This window comes from Podarcis liolepis (assembly GCF_965112155.1).
Source record: "Podarcis liolepis genome assembly, chromosome: 3".
Taxonomy (NCBI): domain Eukaryota; kingdom Metazoa; phylum Chordata; class Lepidosauria; order Squamata; family Lacertidae; genus Podarcis; species Podarcis liolepis.
The window spans coordinates 433,916-451,350 of NC_139557.1; the positions used below are offsets into that span (position 1 = coordinate 433,916).

Consider the following 17,435-nt stretch of genomic DNA (forward strand, 5'->3'; position numbering starts at 1 on the left):
TGCTCCAGCCCTCATGCTGCCTTCCCAAAGCTGAAGGTGCCAGGCTAGGGGAAGAAGGTGTGAGGCTCCGGCTGGGTCCTAGAGTCTCCCACCTTCTTCCCAAACCTGGGAAAGGGCTAACTAGAATTTGGAAGGAGACTGGAGGACTTGAGGACCCATCAGAGAACTTACAGCTCCTTCACATAGGTCAGCGCCTCCTGACCCACCTCTGGGAGGGCAGTGCAAGGGCTGTGGATGGGGGGGGGGTCAAATGTTGCAGAGGGCTGCAAAAAGGCATCAAGGGCCACATGTGGCCCTTGGGATGTGTGCTGGACCACCCTGACATAAGGTATAAAGCATTTTTTCATGCTCAGTGTTCTACCTCAACGATTTAGTTCTTGGGTGTTCTACCTCAGCAATGTTTACATCTTCCACTGCAGTTCCCTACATCAGCAAAGAAAGGTCAAGCAAATAGAGAATGTATCAGCAGAGTCAATCTGTAGCTACTGATAATGGTGAGGAGGTATCTCAAAACGAAGGAAATTGCTGTCACCCCTTTGACAAGCTCAGCCAACCCTCTGGCAGAACAGTGGATCTTTCAGTTGCTATTTTATAGGCCCAAACACAATACAGTATGTCCAAGATCTCTGAACAGATTCTTCAACATATTTTAAAAAAAACTTTAAAACTCTTGGAGAATAAGGGCCACCCAGAACAAATTGCTTTTAGGCAGCATTACTGGGGAAGGTAATCCTTATATGCAATTCTCTGATAGAAGTTTTCCTTCCCCAAAGGAAACTGGGAAGCTGCTGTTGTTGCTTTTAAGAGAGGGTCACTCATATCCCACCCAAAGGATGAGTACCTCCAATAGGGCTACAGGTTTTAATATTTTCTTAAGTAAATAAATCATGCAATTTCTTCACAGATCTCCCATGCCAAATCTGTTTTGAATCTTAACTTATAATGAAAAGCCAGAAATTAAGATGCCAGAAAATACACCAGCCAAGCTGCTCCTTGCTGCTCCTGTGGGGGGCAGAAGCTTTGTTTCATATGTCTGCACACTTGGATTTTTATTTTTACCATGCAATAGGTGTTACAGGATTTTGGGATTCCTACCCATCACCATGCAGACAAGCCAGACAGCCCGTGGTGGAATCCAAACCTCATTATCTCCAAATAACAAATATCAGGCTCAGGGCACAACATGGGATTTTTCCTTTCTGTGGTGCACTCAGAGACACTGTCTTCCCCAAAAAGATGCTTTACATATTTTGGTAAGTTTATCCTAATGCCTTTGAAAAATTGAATGAAAAGAACTCTGCATATGCTTGGAGCAGGGATAGCCAGCCTGGTGCCCTTTTTATCTTTTGGACTTCAACCCCCATCGTCTGTTGCTCCTGGATTGAGGCTGGTGGGAGTTGTAGTCTCCAAATTCTGGAGTCTACTCCTGACTTAGAGACACTTGAGGTGGCATCCGAAAGTAAAAGGGGCTTCATCAGCAGCCCCAATCCGCTTTGCAAACCTCTGATGGTCTTGGTGGCTGAATTAGTTGTTAACCTGGGGAATTCAAGAAAAACTAATGTCTGTCCTTTTTCATCACTCCATGGGCCAATTGACACCTGCCAGTTGCACACACTAGCACTTCTACCGTAGAAGTGCATGCAATGCTGTGTAGACTAAAACAGAGGAGGAGAGCACATGGCCTTCCTGTAGTTTGGATATACCATTCACATAATCTCTGAACACAGGCCATAATGGCTGGGACTGATAGGAGTTGGAGTCCACAGCTTCCGCATTCCTGGACGATACCTTATGATGAAGGCACACATGCTTATTTCAGAGCACGTGTTGTATACTCAGCTGGGAATCGTGTATTGGTGGTCAGGATCAGAACAAGCATCCTGTACCTCTCTGGAGTTCTTTGAGGTAGGCTATCAATTTTTATCATGTTTTTCACATTCCACTCCCTCGCTTTAAATTCTGAGTTTTCAATTTTTCTTATAAATAAATAGGTGGCAAAGACCCAAGCCTTGCAGAGAACCATCTATGGCTCATTTGAGAGGGACAATTGCCCTTCCCCAATTATGCTGGACAGTAGAACACAGCATCCTGTTTTGCCACACATCTGCCTAAAAACATACTATTTGGGTAGAACAGCAGATTAACACAAGATAAGGGACACCCAGACAGAGGCAGAGCAAAGTGGGGGTGGTCCGCTCCGGGTGTCATCCCTGAGGGAGTGACATTGCTGCGGGTGGCGCCCCCCGGATGCTCCCCACCGTGGGCGGCACCCCCCTGGGCTGCGTGCCGCTGCCGCTAGCTCCGCCTCTGCGTGCCCCTATGAGCTGTTTGCCCCACCCCTGGGAGCACCGCCCAAGGTGCCCGAGAGGCTGCTTCTGCCACTGCACCCAGAGCATTCTAGTGAGAAAGCTTTGGAAGGTACACTTGTGTAGTACACAAGTGGAAGGCATTCATAATGATGGTGCCCAGAGAAGTAGCCATGTTAGTAATTTGCAGAAAAAGCAAGAGCCTTGAGGCACCTTAAACACCAACAAGTTTAGCATGGCATATATTTTTCTGGACAGATCTTTAGGGTTCTTCTGTCTGCATAACATTGTCATTTGACTATGTTTATTTATTTACATGGATGCAACCTCTGCATTGCATGTTAATTTTATAGGGACTGTGAAACAAAAAAATTATACAGCCATTTTAATTTCAAATGATATTTATAAAAAGTTATAAGTTCAGAATATTCTGCCGAACCCGGAAACACTCGCCAGAAGGGTCAACTGACTCATAAAGCCCAGACGTTCAAGGCTAATTGTTTGTATTGGAATAAATCTTCAACCTAATTACGATTTGCGTGCTGTGTTATCAAGACGGCAGCCTGGGCTCCTGACAGCCTGACTGTGACCAACTCCTGCCAGGAAACCCATGTCCCCACTGTGGAGGGATGTGTGGATCCAAAATTGGCCTCCAGTCACTTACAGACTCATTGTTAAGACTATGTTCATGGAAGACAATCTGACTCGGCTACAAGTGATCGCCAAAGAAGAAAAATGATTGTATTTTTATTTCCTTATTTTAAATTATAGTCTTGGCTTTTTCTAAGCACTTTGAATGGGTAAAAGAATATTCATCGGGTTCCTTAACTCTCTGGGGATACTGCCAACTGTCTATGATCCTCTCCTTGCCTTCACCCCAGTAGCAAGGGTCTCCTTAGTTTGTTAGATGATGAGACACAGATATATAACAGATGATATGCTGACAAATTCACTGGCCATGCCAGTGTCAAAATCACCACAGTGTCAAAATCAGTGTCAAAATCACCACAGCGGACTGATGCCTCTACCACAACCATGATTTCAGCATGCCAGTTCTGCTACAAATGGGCAATGTTCCATGAGTACAAGCGCTTTCACTCAGGGCCACTTTATGCTGGCATGGCAAAAAGCATTTTTCTTTTGATTATGTGCTTTGTTATGGTTGCCATCTGTTCCTTCTTTGTCTTTTGCATGTTCCTCCCTTACTCATCACCTCATTCCTATCAGGTTCAACAGCTGGAGAAATGAACTGGCATCCTGGGCACTTACAGGCCACACAAAGAAAGCCATTAGAAATCAAATTCATGGTGAAGTGGAATAGACTTGCAAAACCATATCCTGTTTAAAATTCCTGCTACTTCAGTGTCCTGTAACATTGCAGAGCAGCTGGCTAACCAATGTCCTTGGATGGAAACTAAAGAAAGCTTAGCTATCAACACTGCTAGGCCTTAATCGCCCCGCTTTCCTTCCTGGAAACCCTCATCTGTGCTTGCATATATGTCAATCTAATGCTATGTTCTCAGGGAAATGACTTCCTCCCTGCAATGAAGGAAACAGACTTACTGGTCTGCTGTAACTAGGACTGAGCTAAATGAGAGGTTGCTTGCTAAAAATGGTCTCCCCTGCTTTCTGTGATTTTTCCAGGATGAGTATGCTATGAATAGAGGCAGGGAGAACCGATGACAGGCAAGGGGCTGTCTCCCTCCCTTTTGGGTAGCCTGTATAGCAGGGATGGGGAACATCTCTCAACCTAACGACTGCCATTTCCTTGTGGTCAACCTTTGGTGAAGAGTCAAATGCCAGCAGTGAGAAGGTCGAAAATGAAAGTGGGTGTCACCAACGTGGGTAGGACCGGAGCTGGTGGTTGATAAGGCCACCTCACAGTAGCTCACATGCCACATGCAGAGTCCAGTCTATACTGGACTCACATTATTATACAGAACCCTCATTATGAACAGTCAGGAGAAATTTAGAAACATTCCTGTTCATTCAGACATTTGATGGCTAAAATCTGTTCCTGGCAATTATTATTAATTCTGAAAGTGGAATGTGACTGTTTCCCAATGTTTTTACTGTTTTTTAAGTATTTTAAATGGTTTAGATGTCTACTTTTGGGGGGAGAAAATGTTCTGTTTTGTGGGTTTATTTGGGGGGGAAGGTAGTATCAGACATGATCCATATATCTGAGAAGCCACAGGAACAGGGTATTAGAATTAAAAACCTCGTGAAAGATAGTTATTGCAGTCTTTTTTTAAATAATCACCGTTCCCCAGCTCTTCTGGGAAACGATTGCAGTTTTGGAGAAACCATACCAAAAGCCATGCTCCAAACTGCCGTTCTTTGAATGCTATCTAATCTTTGGTCAAATTAAAGCCATCTATGATTTTAAAACAGCTAAACAATGTCTGGGTGCAGAACTATAGCAGCCTGAAGTAGTAATAGGAAACTGAATGTTGTTGTTAGTAGTTGCCTGATGCTTAAGGGAAACAAAATTTTGTCAATATTCCCTTCCCTGCTTCACTGTCAACTAGACAGGATACTGGCAAAAACTGAACTTTTCCTCTTAAAGGAAAAACACTTAAAAAAATTTTCCCCATGTTTCCAGCTGGGTGTTGTTAAATAAAAACATGTTTTATAATTCTCTGGGAAAATTTCACAATATATTACATAAATATGACATATTAATATAATTGTCTTTACTTTTAAAAGATCATTTAATTTTTGGCGGGATAATCAACTGCCCAGTGATATTCAGATGAAGAGTGATATATAAATTTTATAATTAATAATAACAATAATAATAATCAGGGAATTACCTCTCTTAAAATTGCCACGGGAGCAGAAGAGAGCATTGTCCATGGGCATCAATGGAGCTTTTGCAGGCCCTTCACTGTCAATGCCATTTTATAGATAAGATAACTTACTTATAAGGTAAGTATCTCTCAGCCTTAGTTTCTGACCTGGTTCTTATGTCACTTTAAATCACAGTTTTAAGTTCAAAAAAGCTACTTCAAAGATGAACACAGAGCACACAGACGCATGCAGCTAATGCCTGGGCTGCTGCCATGCTCCTGGGAGTTAAGCGATCATTGCACTTCCCATTATGTCTGAACCCAGGACCATGATTTGTTTCTCCAACTATAGCAGTAAGCCAAGGGCAAACCTTGCTTACAGCTTGTGGTTTGTTTGAACAGAAACAACCGACAAGCCATAGGCGCCGACTCCATGGGGCTTGAGGGGGCCCGAGCCCCCTCAAAAATTCGTTTGGGGGGGCTCCGCCCCCCCAATAATCTCCAGCAGAGCGCCATCGCTGCCCCTCCCCCAGCCCAAAATGCACAGGGTCGGGCTGCATGCCTCCTGCCCTCCCTCCCGAGCAAAAGCTCCACCTTCGGAGCTGATTAATAGGAGCAGCACGCTCTCCCCTATTCGCTCACGAGGAGGCGGCACCACTTTATTTGCATATTCATGAGCTTATTTATTATTCATGAGCTTTCCCGGGCCCCCCCAATATTTTTTATAAGTCCGCGTCCCTGCGACAAGCTGGTTCAGACGTAACCCTGAGCCAAACACAGCTTAGCTATCAGCCTCATCTAGATTTTAGCCCTGCACACAAAGAAATTAATTAATTGAGTCCCATACTCAGAGGTCTTAAGGTGGTTCACAGAAAAGATCACAACATATACAGTGGTGCCCCGCAAGACGAATGCCTCGCAAGACGGAAAACCCGCTAGACGAAAGGGTTTTCCGTTTTGGAGGTGCTTCGCAAAACGAATTTCCTATGGGCTTGCTTCGCAAGACGACAATGCCTTGCGAGTTCCTGCGGGTTCCCCCCCCTTTTTCTAAGCCGCTAAGCTGCTTATCAGCTGATCCGATCAGCAGATAAGCCACTAAAAGCCGCTAAATGCCGCTAATAGCGCTAATCCGCTAATCTGTCAATGGGCTTGCTTCGCAAGACGAAAAAAACGCTAGACGAATAGAATCACAGAACGGATTCTTTTCGTCTTGCGAGGCACCACTGTATAATCAGAATAAAAACAACAACCCAATAACACCCCCTCCAGAAAAGAGCCACATTTTAAAAGGGCATACGCTGTCAAACATATCAACCAACGGCCTGGTTAAAAAGGAATGTTTTTGCTTGGCACCTAAAGGTGTACAGTGGTACCTCTGGTACTTAATTCGTTCCGGAGGTCCGTTCTTAACCTGAAACAGTTCTTCAGCTGAGGTACCACTTTAGCTAATGGGGCCTCCTGCTGCCACCGCAATTTCTGTTCTCATCCTGAAGCAAAGTTCTTAACCTGAGGTACTATTTCTGGGTTAGCGGAGTCTGTAACCTGAAGTGTCTGTAACCCAATGTACCACTGTATAATGAAGGCACCAGGTAAACTTCCCTGGGGAGAGCATTCGACAGATGGGGAGCCACTGCAGAAAAGGCCCGTTCTTGTGTTGCATACGAAAGAGGGTCTCAGAAGATGATCTCAGGGTAGGTTCACATGAAAAGAGGCAGTCCTTGAGGTATTGCGATCCTGAGCCATTTAAGGCTTTATAGGTCCAAACCAGCACTTTGAATTGGGCCTGGAAACTAATCAGTAGCCCGTGCAGTCGGACCAGGATCAGTGCAATATGCTCAAACCGTCTTGCTCCGGTGAGCAACCTGGCCACTGAATCACAGTTAAGTTTAACTATAGTTTGAACTGATATGAAAATGAGACCATAAAATGGCCACTCAACGACTCCACAGCTGAGTGAGAATCCAGTCTGGTCATGTTAGATTTATTACACACCACACCCCAAATTTGTTGTTGTATTGGATGTGAAAAAGGATCCTGGCTTTCTCAAATTAGACTTGCAATTGTAAAGCAAAAGGTTTGCTTTTTTTTGAGAATTTGTCTGTAAGAACCCTCCTGGACTAAGACTGTCTTCGGAACTTTGACACCACTACTTTTGTGGAGTTCTGGCCACCCTGAAACTGACACAAGACAGGATGCCAATTTACACAGATTGTTCCCATCCATGGGTTATTTGGCTTCTTATTTAAGCTTCCAACTTGTTTTCAAGCATCTCAATGTTAAGTATTAAAAGAATCTGCTTCCTGATTGCGTCACTGCACATATTCCCAAGGGTTCCATTCATACTTACAGAGCTACATAGATGTACTGAAATTTGGTTTGAGACCTCTTTCTGATTCCTGTATCCATTATAATTTTCATCATATAGCTGGCATTTAATATTTATCACAAAAAAACTTAATTTTAAAGACATGTTTTAGAAATAAAATTAAGTAACTTGTCCATGTTAGGAAGCACACTGGGAATACATCTGGTGCATTAGCAAATGTGCCAAATGTAGCATTTCATAACAATATGTTCTGAGTGAACAATTTGAAAGTGAATTTACAGATGTGTTGGCTTCAGAAAATAATCATATGATACAGTATTATGTGGGGTTTATTAGAATATTGTTTTTGACTATCATGTTAAGAAGTTTGTCCTTTCCACATTAGTATTTTTTATTCTGGGGGGGGGGGGAATGCTCCTTTAACTTGAAAAATCACCCCTTTATCTTGAAATCAAAATTATTTTTTTAATAAATATACATATGTAAATAAACCTTTTCATTTAACTTATTAAATCATCACATGCATTTTTTGGCTCCATTCTTAAGGCTGGAGGTTGTTGAAGCTTCTCCTAGCACACTGCAGGGGAAATGGGGTATGATCCTCCATCTGATCAAAAGAAAGTCTGAATTTCTCCTTGAAGAAACAAGATTCACGCCTTGGGTCCACTCCTGAATTATTATTACGCTTTGTTATTCTCAAAGGCAGAAGGAGCTCGTGAATTTGGTATGACTCTCTGACTCTCTGACTGTCTCGCCAGAGTGGTGCATGCTCTAGTTATCTCCCGCTTGGACTACTGCAATGCGCTCTACGTGGGGCTACCTTTGAAGGTGACTCGGAAACTACAGCTAATCCAGAATGCGGCAGCTAGACTGGTGACTGGAGGCGGCCGCCGAGACCACATAACACCGGTCTTGAAAGACCTAGATTGGCTCCCAGTACGTTTCCGAGCACAATTCAAAGTGCTGGTGTTGACCTTTAAAGCCCTAAACGGCTTCGGCCCAGTATACCTGAAGGAGCGTCTCCACTCCCATCGTTCTGCCCAGACGCTGAGGTCCAGCGCCGAGGGCCTTCTGGCGGTCCCCTCATTGCGAGAAGCAAAGCTACAGGGAACCAGGCAGAGGGCCTTCTCAGTAGTGGCGCCCGCCCTGTGGAACGCCCTCCCATCAGATGTCAAAATGATAAACAACTACCTGACATTCAGAAGACATCTTAAGGGAAGTTTTAAATGTATGATATTTTAGTGTTTTTTGGTTTCTATGGAAGCCGCCCAGAGTGGCTGGGGAAGCCCAGCCAGATGGGCGGGGTACAAATAATAAATTATTTATTTTATTTATTATCAAGATCTTGCCATCATTATCCATGGTTTGGATTACTGTGTTGAATTTCAACCGGGTTTGCCCTTAAACGGAATGTGGAAGCGTCAGTTGGTGCAAAATATAAAGATGAACAAAGAGCACATATCACATTGACTTTTGCTTATATGCACTGACTGTCAATTAAACATGCTAGTCATCTAAACATGATGTTTAGAACCTGGGCCCTGTGTGCTTCAGGGAACACCCTTCTCCCAAACATTTTCCTATTCTCTGACTTCAGCAGCATAGGTTCATGTACACCTGTTCACAAGAGTTAACTATATAGGGACACAGAACAGGACCCTCACCTTTGTGGCACTCTGACTATGAAACACCTGTTCAGGGAGATCAGCTAGGTACACTTATTATATTGTTTCTGGTGACATGTAAAGACTCTCCTGCTCATGAAAGCCTTTCCTGGCAGTTGATGGTGGTTTGTTTTCAGCTATTGTTTCAGATTTTAGCTTTAAAACTTCTTTTACTATTTCCACAAAGTTTATAATGAATTTTATTGCTCTTAATTTTAATTTCTTGACTAAAACAGAATGCACCAAAGGCATACATTTCGTTATAAATTTTCTAAAACAAGTGACCTAGAGTATCACAGATATTTTTTTAAAATAATATTTATTAATAATTTCAAAATTACAGAAAAGAAAGAAAAAAATTAAAAACAACACTACAATACATAGGGGGAAAAACAAGAGGGGAAAAAAACAAGACATAAAAACCAATGCAACAATACAGCAAAAAGATAAAAAAGAAGGAAAAAAAGACACAAATCCCATATTACATATCTTTAACTTCCATTTGCTTGTTTCATTGACCTCCTCACACCTCCCTTTTTGTATTCTAGTTTGATTGATTATTTCAGCAAATTCTTTCCATATTTCTCAATTTTTACTAAATAATTTATCTTGACAATTTAACCTATTAATTAACTCAACAAATCCTTTCCATCCTTTCCCCATATTCTGTTATTCAAATTACCTTAAGTTATTTAACCTTATCTTACCCAAAAATACTTTAAAGCTTAACGCTTAATACTCGATTATACATAACTCCTGATATCTTTTCTACTAGAGTCATATAGTTTCATTCCAACATTTCCCCTAATGTTCATTAATTTTAGGCTAATTCCCTAGAAAAAAAAAATTCTTTATAAATTTTCTAACGACTTTCCAGACTTTAGCTTACAAGGTTTTTGCTTCAGTCTATGTACAAAAAGCGGAAGGCGGACTTCCTGTTTTGAACCTTCCCGCTTCGGTGCCAAATTAAGATATTTCTTGATCCAATTTTCCGTTTCTACTCATGGGTACTTGTTTTAAATCCAATTGTCCACAGGAAAAATCAGCGCTCTCCAGCAATGGCTGTGCGGCTTCACTCCGTGAAAGTAGCAATCAATTCGCAGCACTGCGCCGCTCACCCCACTTTACTCCGGAGCCCCAAAATGGGGTTCCCGGTGCGTAGGGTGCCCTGGTGCCCTGCCGAACCCCACGTTCCCAGGCTTCCTCTGCCTGGGATTTCTAGCGTGTCCCCACCTTCGCCGCGGCGGGAAGACCCAGTTTCCACAGAGCCAGTTCCTCTGGTCGGAGGAACTCCGCCATTCGCCGATGGCGCTAACCCGGAAGTCCATAGATTATCACAGATATTTGTATCTCTGCACAGAGAACCCTCAGGATCATTCAGACATAAGGAGCATTTGGAACGTGTACCTGCAATCATATGCACCCTTGTTCTTCTATATCCCAAATAAGGCCCACCTTGCCTTACACACTTTAATCTTTCCATTTACTTGGTTACATATATGGGTGACATTTCCATTACAGCCTTCTTTGCTTTTGCTCAAAGTGAAAAATACTAAGTTCTAATAAAAAAGTGAAAAACACACCAGCAGAGCATTCAGTGTTTCTTGAATACTGAGGCACCACTGCTGCACACAAAACTTAATTCAGGTATTTCGGTCTTCAAGGGAGATAGCACATTGCACAAACAGGTATTGAAACTCAGCATGTAGAAATGTGCCCTTGGCACATTCCAGTCTCTCAATGTCAGCAGAGTTACCACAAACTTTACCAGATTACCAAATTGCTAACGACCAGAGACAAATTAATTTAATCTTGGCTGAAACACCAACACTTTAAAGATAACCTAAATAGAACATGCAAGCTTGTGTTAGTATTATGCATGAGGGGCATAAGACCTTAAGACCTTGACTGAATGTCTTAAATAATCCCTTTTCTTTCTTTCTTTCTTTCTTTCTTTCTTTCTTTCTTTCTTTTTCTTTCTTTCTTCATTCTTTTTTTCCTATCACTTTTCTTCCTTCTTTTTCCTTGTAGTCCTATATCTGGCACCTTTATTAAGGTCTAGAGATTGTATACTCATGGGGGTGGGAGATGGTTGATAGGGGACCCTGGGTGAGTGACAGGAAAATGTTGGTCTCACAGGTGAGAGCTGGGGGGAGCTACTATCTTCTTTGGGTGGGTAAGGGCTAAGAATTACTTTTAAGCGAGGACTCTGTATTCTACTTTATTTGCATTTATTTATTGTTTCTAGAGTTAATAAAAAATTTCCCAAGAATTGCAAAATATATTTGGGACAACTCATTTACACGAACTTACAAGTTCAAGCCACTGACATTCTTTGAAAATTTCTATCCCTCTTGTTTCTCTCACATTACATCTGTGAGAGCACAGAAAGAAGTTTCCTTTTTGTGAAACCATGAGTAGTTTATAGATGCCTTGGTCCTTGCCAAATACGTTTGGCTAAAATGCAAGTACTTGCACAGCTGTATGGAATTCTCTCAAATGGAATTGTTCTGGGATTCACAATGTATCCATTCCTTTGTTGTTGTTGTTTTGGAGATCCCCTCCCCTCTTTTCAGTCCTGAACCCAGGCTCCTTAATCAGTGTGTTTCCTGCAAAACCTCTTCAACTGAATAACTGGAAACAACTTAGAAACACTGCTAATTTAAAGCATGTATGGTGTGCTCTTGACCTTCTTCCCATTATATCAACTCCACAGGTTTTCTCTAAAAGCTCCTGTACAATGACCAGCAATTATTTCCTTCCTAAACAACTGCCTACCCACACTCACCACATCCTTGCCTCTGTATTTCTCAGATCACCTATCTTGTCATTCCAAGAGGGGGAAATGCCCTAAAGTTAGGTTATTGCTGGTCCACTGATGAGGTGGGTGAAGCACTTGCCTCAGGTGGCAGAGGTGCAAGAGATGATGCCTCCCCATGGCTTTCGCTGCAGCTTCTCGCTAGTGAGAGGGGGGTGTTCCAGGGTACAGTGTTGCCTCTGGGGCAAAGAAAACAAGTGGCAAGGTGGCATTAGTAACCTAGCGGAAAGGAGTATGAAAATAACTGAATTATAAGAACAAAGATGAAATTTGAATAATATTATGTCAAGCTTAAATATTTAAATACTTGATAACAAAGGGTAAAATTGGAGACATAATAGTTGAAATGTACAATGTAAAACGAATTTTGAGAGAAGGTGAAGTATTGCTGAACATGATTTTGTAAACAGGAACACAGAAAAGGGAGATGCGAGGGAGTCATTATGGAAATAATATTTAAGAAATCGAATCATCTTCTTTTTATGTCTTTTTATGTTTTTTTCGCTTGTTTTTTCTGTATGTTTTGTATGTTTTTCTTGTTGTTGTTTTTTGGCTTATGGTGTTTTTCTTTTTTTTGGATTGTGAATGGGAAGTTTGTTGTATTGTTTAAATTGTTTAAAACCCTTAATAAATATTTTATATATATAAAAAAGAAAACAAGTGGCAAGGAGTTGGGTGAGATGGGGGACATTCCAGCAGCAGCAGCAGCAGCAGCCGGAGGTAGGGAGCAGTACATTCCCATTTCACCTCAGATGGTAAAATAGGACAGGCCACCCTGCTGCCTCTGTTACTTCCATGAAGGACAGACAACACTGGTGCAACATACAACTCATTGGCATCAGGTGCCAATTGTCCCCTAACGCAATCTTCTCTGGTATCTTCTTTCACTGTGCTGAACAATGGAGAATTTTCTTCCAAAGCAAATGCCAGAGGAAGAATTTTCTTCAGAATCACAGCAGTGGAGGAAAGGATTACATTGCCCCTCCACACTTGCAGTAATCCTAGTAACAAATCAGTTTCCTCAGCTAATGCTGAGAAATCTACAGTTAATATCATGTCTGGTTTGACCCTAACTTGTGTAGGATATATTTTACATGCAGAGAAGTTATTTATCTTCTATCCTTTTTACACACAGTTAGGCTTTGTACTGAACTGAAACAAGGAAGTATTTCCATGAACCCAGAAGCCTATGTGGCACTGCCGCAGAGAGGGAGCAACAGTTGATTCCATGTAAAGGTCAAAAGTGAAATGCCTCTTTCAGATTCCAAGCAACCTTAAAATAAAACACATTTCTATACTAGAAATTATCCAGAATGTAATACAATGTTATCCTTATTCTTTTGAAATGTTAAAACAATCACTCTCTTATGCTAAAAATATGTTCCAAAATTGAAACAGAAATGGCAATAAAAGGGCTATTGTTTCTAGTCAATGTATTTTATCAAGAAACTCTATGAAATTAAAACAACCTCTTGATTATGCTATACCAAGTGGAGCAACATAAAAGCATAGAACTGGCAACACCATTCGGTATCTTTGCTTAAAGAATGGCATCCTGCACTGAGACAGGAATAGTTATAAATGTCAAGAAAGATGCTCTCTTAGATGTGAGAGGAACTCCTATAGCCCAAATTACAGTATCCCAAGGACCATGAAATTAGCTGTCATCCAGCAAAACCTTTTGCTAATACAGGACAGGAGAACCAATAAAAAGTTAAAGGAATGTTGAAAAACAACTTCGACAAAGAGTTTGTTCCTTGCCATTTTCAATATAAATCTTATGAAGAGTAATCAGAATTTCTGTGCAGTACAGCCCACTACTGCCACTCAAACTCATACTGAGTAAAATGGTAGCCCAATTGCAAAATTATTAATTATTATTATTATTTAGTAGTAGCAGCAGCAGCAGCAGCAGTAGTTGTTTCTAAAGCACTACAAATCTATTACTGTCCAGGGTATAATATAATACATGGAGAGCCAATGGGGGAGGCTGTCAATTTATAAAGAACCCTGACCTTGCTTCTAACATCACAGTGAAAACCTGCCAAAAAGGGATCTATAGAAATAACAGGAGTCCTTCATTTACCACTTGTTAGCTGGGGGGTGGAGTGGTGCAGGGACTGGCAGTTGAGCAATCTGCCAATTGTTTCTCCAAGATGCGGATTATAATAGCAGCACTTATCTGATCTCCAAGGCTGTATTCTATGCATTTTGCTTCTAAAGTTTGCATTGCAGTGCTCTTTGCAGCAGACATGCTCCAGACAAAATCTTGAGTTGTATCTTCATAAATCAAAGGCTCTCAAACGTTCTGTCACCAAGGTCTACTTGATTAAATGAATGTCTACAATTTACCACAAGTCTTGTGTGAGGAAAAACTTAAGTGATTTAGAGTCTTAGGTAGGAGTTGATCAAGCAATAAAAGTTTTAGTTACAAAAAGAAGTAGTTTGTGAAACAAAGTTGGGTCGTGAGATGTGTTCTTTCAAGTAGAAGTCAACATCACTTAAACTAAATATAAGGATATTGCAGGCTTAAACACAGTTTTTCTTAAACTTCGGATACTAAAAAATCAGTTGTTACACTTCAGGTAGATGTTCAAGGTTCTTGAATAGGTGGTAAAATGCTTAACTCAGTTTCTGCTACTTCTTCCCTCTCGTTTCTTTACTTAGCTGTTATAGGTATTACAGTTAAATACTTTTGACACAGCTGCTGCTGCTGCTGCCGCTGCTTCTTTGGCAATCTTCTTTAGCCGAATAAGATTGTCTTCCATGAACACGGTTTTAACAGTGAGTCCGTAAGTGACTGTGGAGGCCAATTCTGGATCCACACGTCCTTCCACAGCGGGGACATTGGTTTCCGGACGGGAGTTGGTCACGGTGAGGATTTGCCAAGCGTGCCTTCCTCTTAGCACGTTTCTCCCTTGCGTCCTGAGTTCGAGTGTCTTCAAAGTCTATGACACCTTTGGTCAAGGCTGTTCTCCAACTGGAGTGCTTCCTGGCCAGTGTTTCCCAATTGAATACCCTGGTTCATAAGCGAGGGGCGCTTTCCCTCAGTTCCCCTCTCTTAGCAATCCCACTCCTGAGGTATTTTCAAAGAGTACACCAGACCCAGGGGGTCCCCTCCCCCTTGTTACTGGCTTAGGGGGCTTCTTGCTCCCTGCGCTCCTTCCGGGGCGAGAAAGGGCTTTGCTTAGCCTCCCGTTTGCTAGTAAATCGGAAGTAGTGTGTCCCAAAACGAGGCATCACTGGCAAGTGGGTCTGGCCTAGAAGATCTCTCCCCTCCGGCCTGGAAGGAGAGCCCGCTTTCGTCCGTCTTCCCCCATCTTCTTCTCCCTCTCCTGGCTCAGACTCAGCCCTCCAGTTTGTTCCTGTCAGAAGACTTTCCCCAGACCCTCCACCCGCTCTTCCTAGCCAAGCTGCGAGGCTCCTTCCTCTGGCTGGAGAGAGTCTCCTCCTCCGAGGAGCGGATGTGCCCCTTGGATCAGAGCCAGTTCTCCCTCAGTCAAATCCTCTCCTCATCCCTTTCTCCCATCCCAACCAAGCCCTGTCCAACTTCTTCCTCAGAAACAGCGCCTGTTATTGTCCCTCCTAAAGGGCTGCTCCGCCCCTCCCCTCTGGCAGCCAATCCGAGAGAGGCTCTTGCCCTCTGCTGGAATTTTGAGGCGCTTTATCACCAGACTCTGCTCTGGCACTGCTGTCCCTCACAACCCCTTCTTTTTTACTCCCCATTTACTTTATCATTAAAATTACCAGCATTAACAACATTTTTTTCTCATTACCTTCAGCACCATCTCTGGCCCTTCTCTTTATTAGAGGGAGTTCCCAGTGCTAGCACTGGTCCAACTAAAAAGCTGTGGCATGGCCAAGGGGCAGGGCAGCCAGACGTCCAGCTGAAACAGACCTGTGGGTCACTGATTTCAGTGTATCTACTCACACTAAATAAATAAATAAAATCCCTCATTTGCTGACCCTGCCTTCCCTCTTTTTTATCAGTCATAACACAATAATGTTTAATTCTTTCTGTTGCTCAGAATTCAAAACCTGCTCAAAGATTCTTCATGTTGTAGCATTTCTTCAAATAATCTGAAAAGGCTTCCATTCTTCAAAAAACCCAAATCACCATTATATTCTTTTATTTTAGCTGTTAGCTTTGCTGAATCAACATAGTCGATTACTTTGCTTATCTAGTCTTTCCTTTTCTGAGCATAAAGGATCCTATCTGTTGTACATAAATAATTTGACCATCTTTTTTGGAATTTCTATTCCTACAATCCCCAGCAGAAAAGCTTGCATTTGTGTGTGCGTGTACTCACTTTAAACATCTTTTTTATCTCATCATATATCTTTTCCCAAAATACCCTAGGGTTTTTTTTACAAGTCCACCACATATGGAAAAAGAACCATCTGTTCTATTAGGAACCTTCTTATACATTTTAGATAATTTATCAAGTGTTAAATACCATCTATACAGCACAAAAGGTGTCTTTATGTCCACTGATAAACAATAACATTATCTTCTTGGAGGTGTAGGAAGATGGTAGAAAATGAGGAAATGAGAAGGTAAAGTGCCCCCTTTTTCATATCTCACAAATTTATATGTAAGGGACTTCCATTTTCCCGAAATATATTTTATTTCATTATTTGCTTGCTTCTTTATATGCTACATTTCCTCTGAGAAGTTTAGAGCACCATACATTAAGCTTTCTGATTTATCCCAACAATTCTAATCGCTTTGACAGTTAAAATACATACAAAAACAACAACCAGCTATTGACTCTTTAAGGGGATGGGAAAGAATCTGTGGGAAATCAAGGAAACTCTGTATCAAATTACCATACTAGTCTCACACAACTAGGCACTTCAATCACTGGGCCATACTTCATCTGTAATATTTAGACCAGGGTCAAGGCATTCCCCAGCTTCCGGGAAGGTTTTATTATCCCATAGCTTTAAGTAGTTGTGATTCTACAGCTGCATATTTGCTTGATTTTCTGGATAAATCTCATGAGATAGCAGCACATGGAATTTTATATTAGAGATGCCTAATTTACTAAAATAGTACATCCTGTAGCCCAATGCAGTTTGCACACACAGAAAGCAGGCAGGAAACTTCTGGGATGTTGACTCAGATCTATTTTATGTAGAGTTCATTTGTAGAAGAAGAGTTTGGACTTGATATCCTGCCTTTCACTCCCTTTAAGGAGTCTCAAAGCGGCTCACATTCTCCTTTCCCTTCCTCCCCCACAACAAACCCTCTGTGAGGTGAGTGGGGCTGAGAGACTTCAAAGAAGTGTGACTAGCCCAAGGTCACGCAGCAGCTGCATGTGGAGGAGCGGAGATGCGAACCCGGTTCCCCAGATTACGAGACTACCGCTCTTAACCACTACACCACATGCTTAGATGGAGTGCATTCCTTTGTTGCATACCTAAAAATAAGGGTCAAGAAGTTGCCATAAGCAGCAAATACAATAGAGGAATATTAACAGCTAGCTAAATACCCATCAGGTTGTGGGATGTATATGGGAAAATGGT

At 42.0% G+C, this 17,435-nt stretch overlaps 1 protein-coding gene across 2 annotated transcripts in view; it reads right to left on the reverse strand.

Moving 5' to 3' along the window:
* COL4A1 (collagen type IV alpha 1 chain) overlaps positions 1-15,709 on the reverse strand; it is a 141,782-nt gene extending 126,073 nt beyond the window's left edge. Inside the window, exon 1 of one of the 2 annotated variants that reach the window (XM_083495039.1) lies at positions 15,683-15,709. In XM_083495039.1, the coding sequence (XP_083351165.1) occupies positions 15,683-15,694 (12 nt within the window). In that variant the 5' untranslated portion in view covers positions 15,695-15,709. Of the gene's footprint in view, positions 1-361; positions 879-15,682 lie in introns of those variants that run through there. The other variant, XM_083495040.1, reaches the window with a different exon arrangement.
* Positions 15,710-17,435: the final 1,726 nt, after the last annotated feature.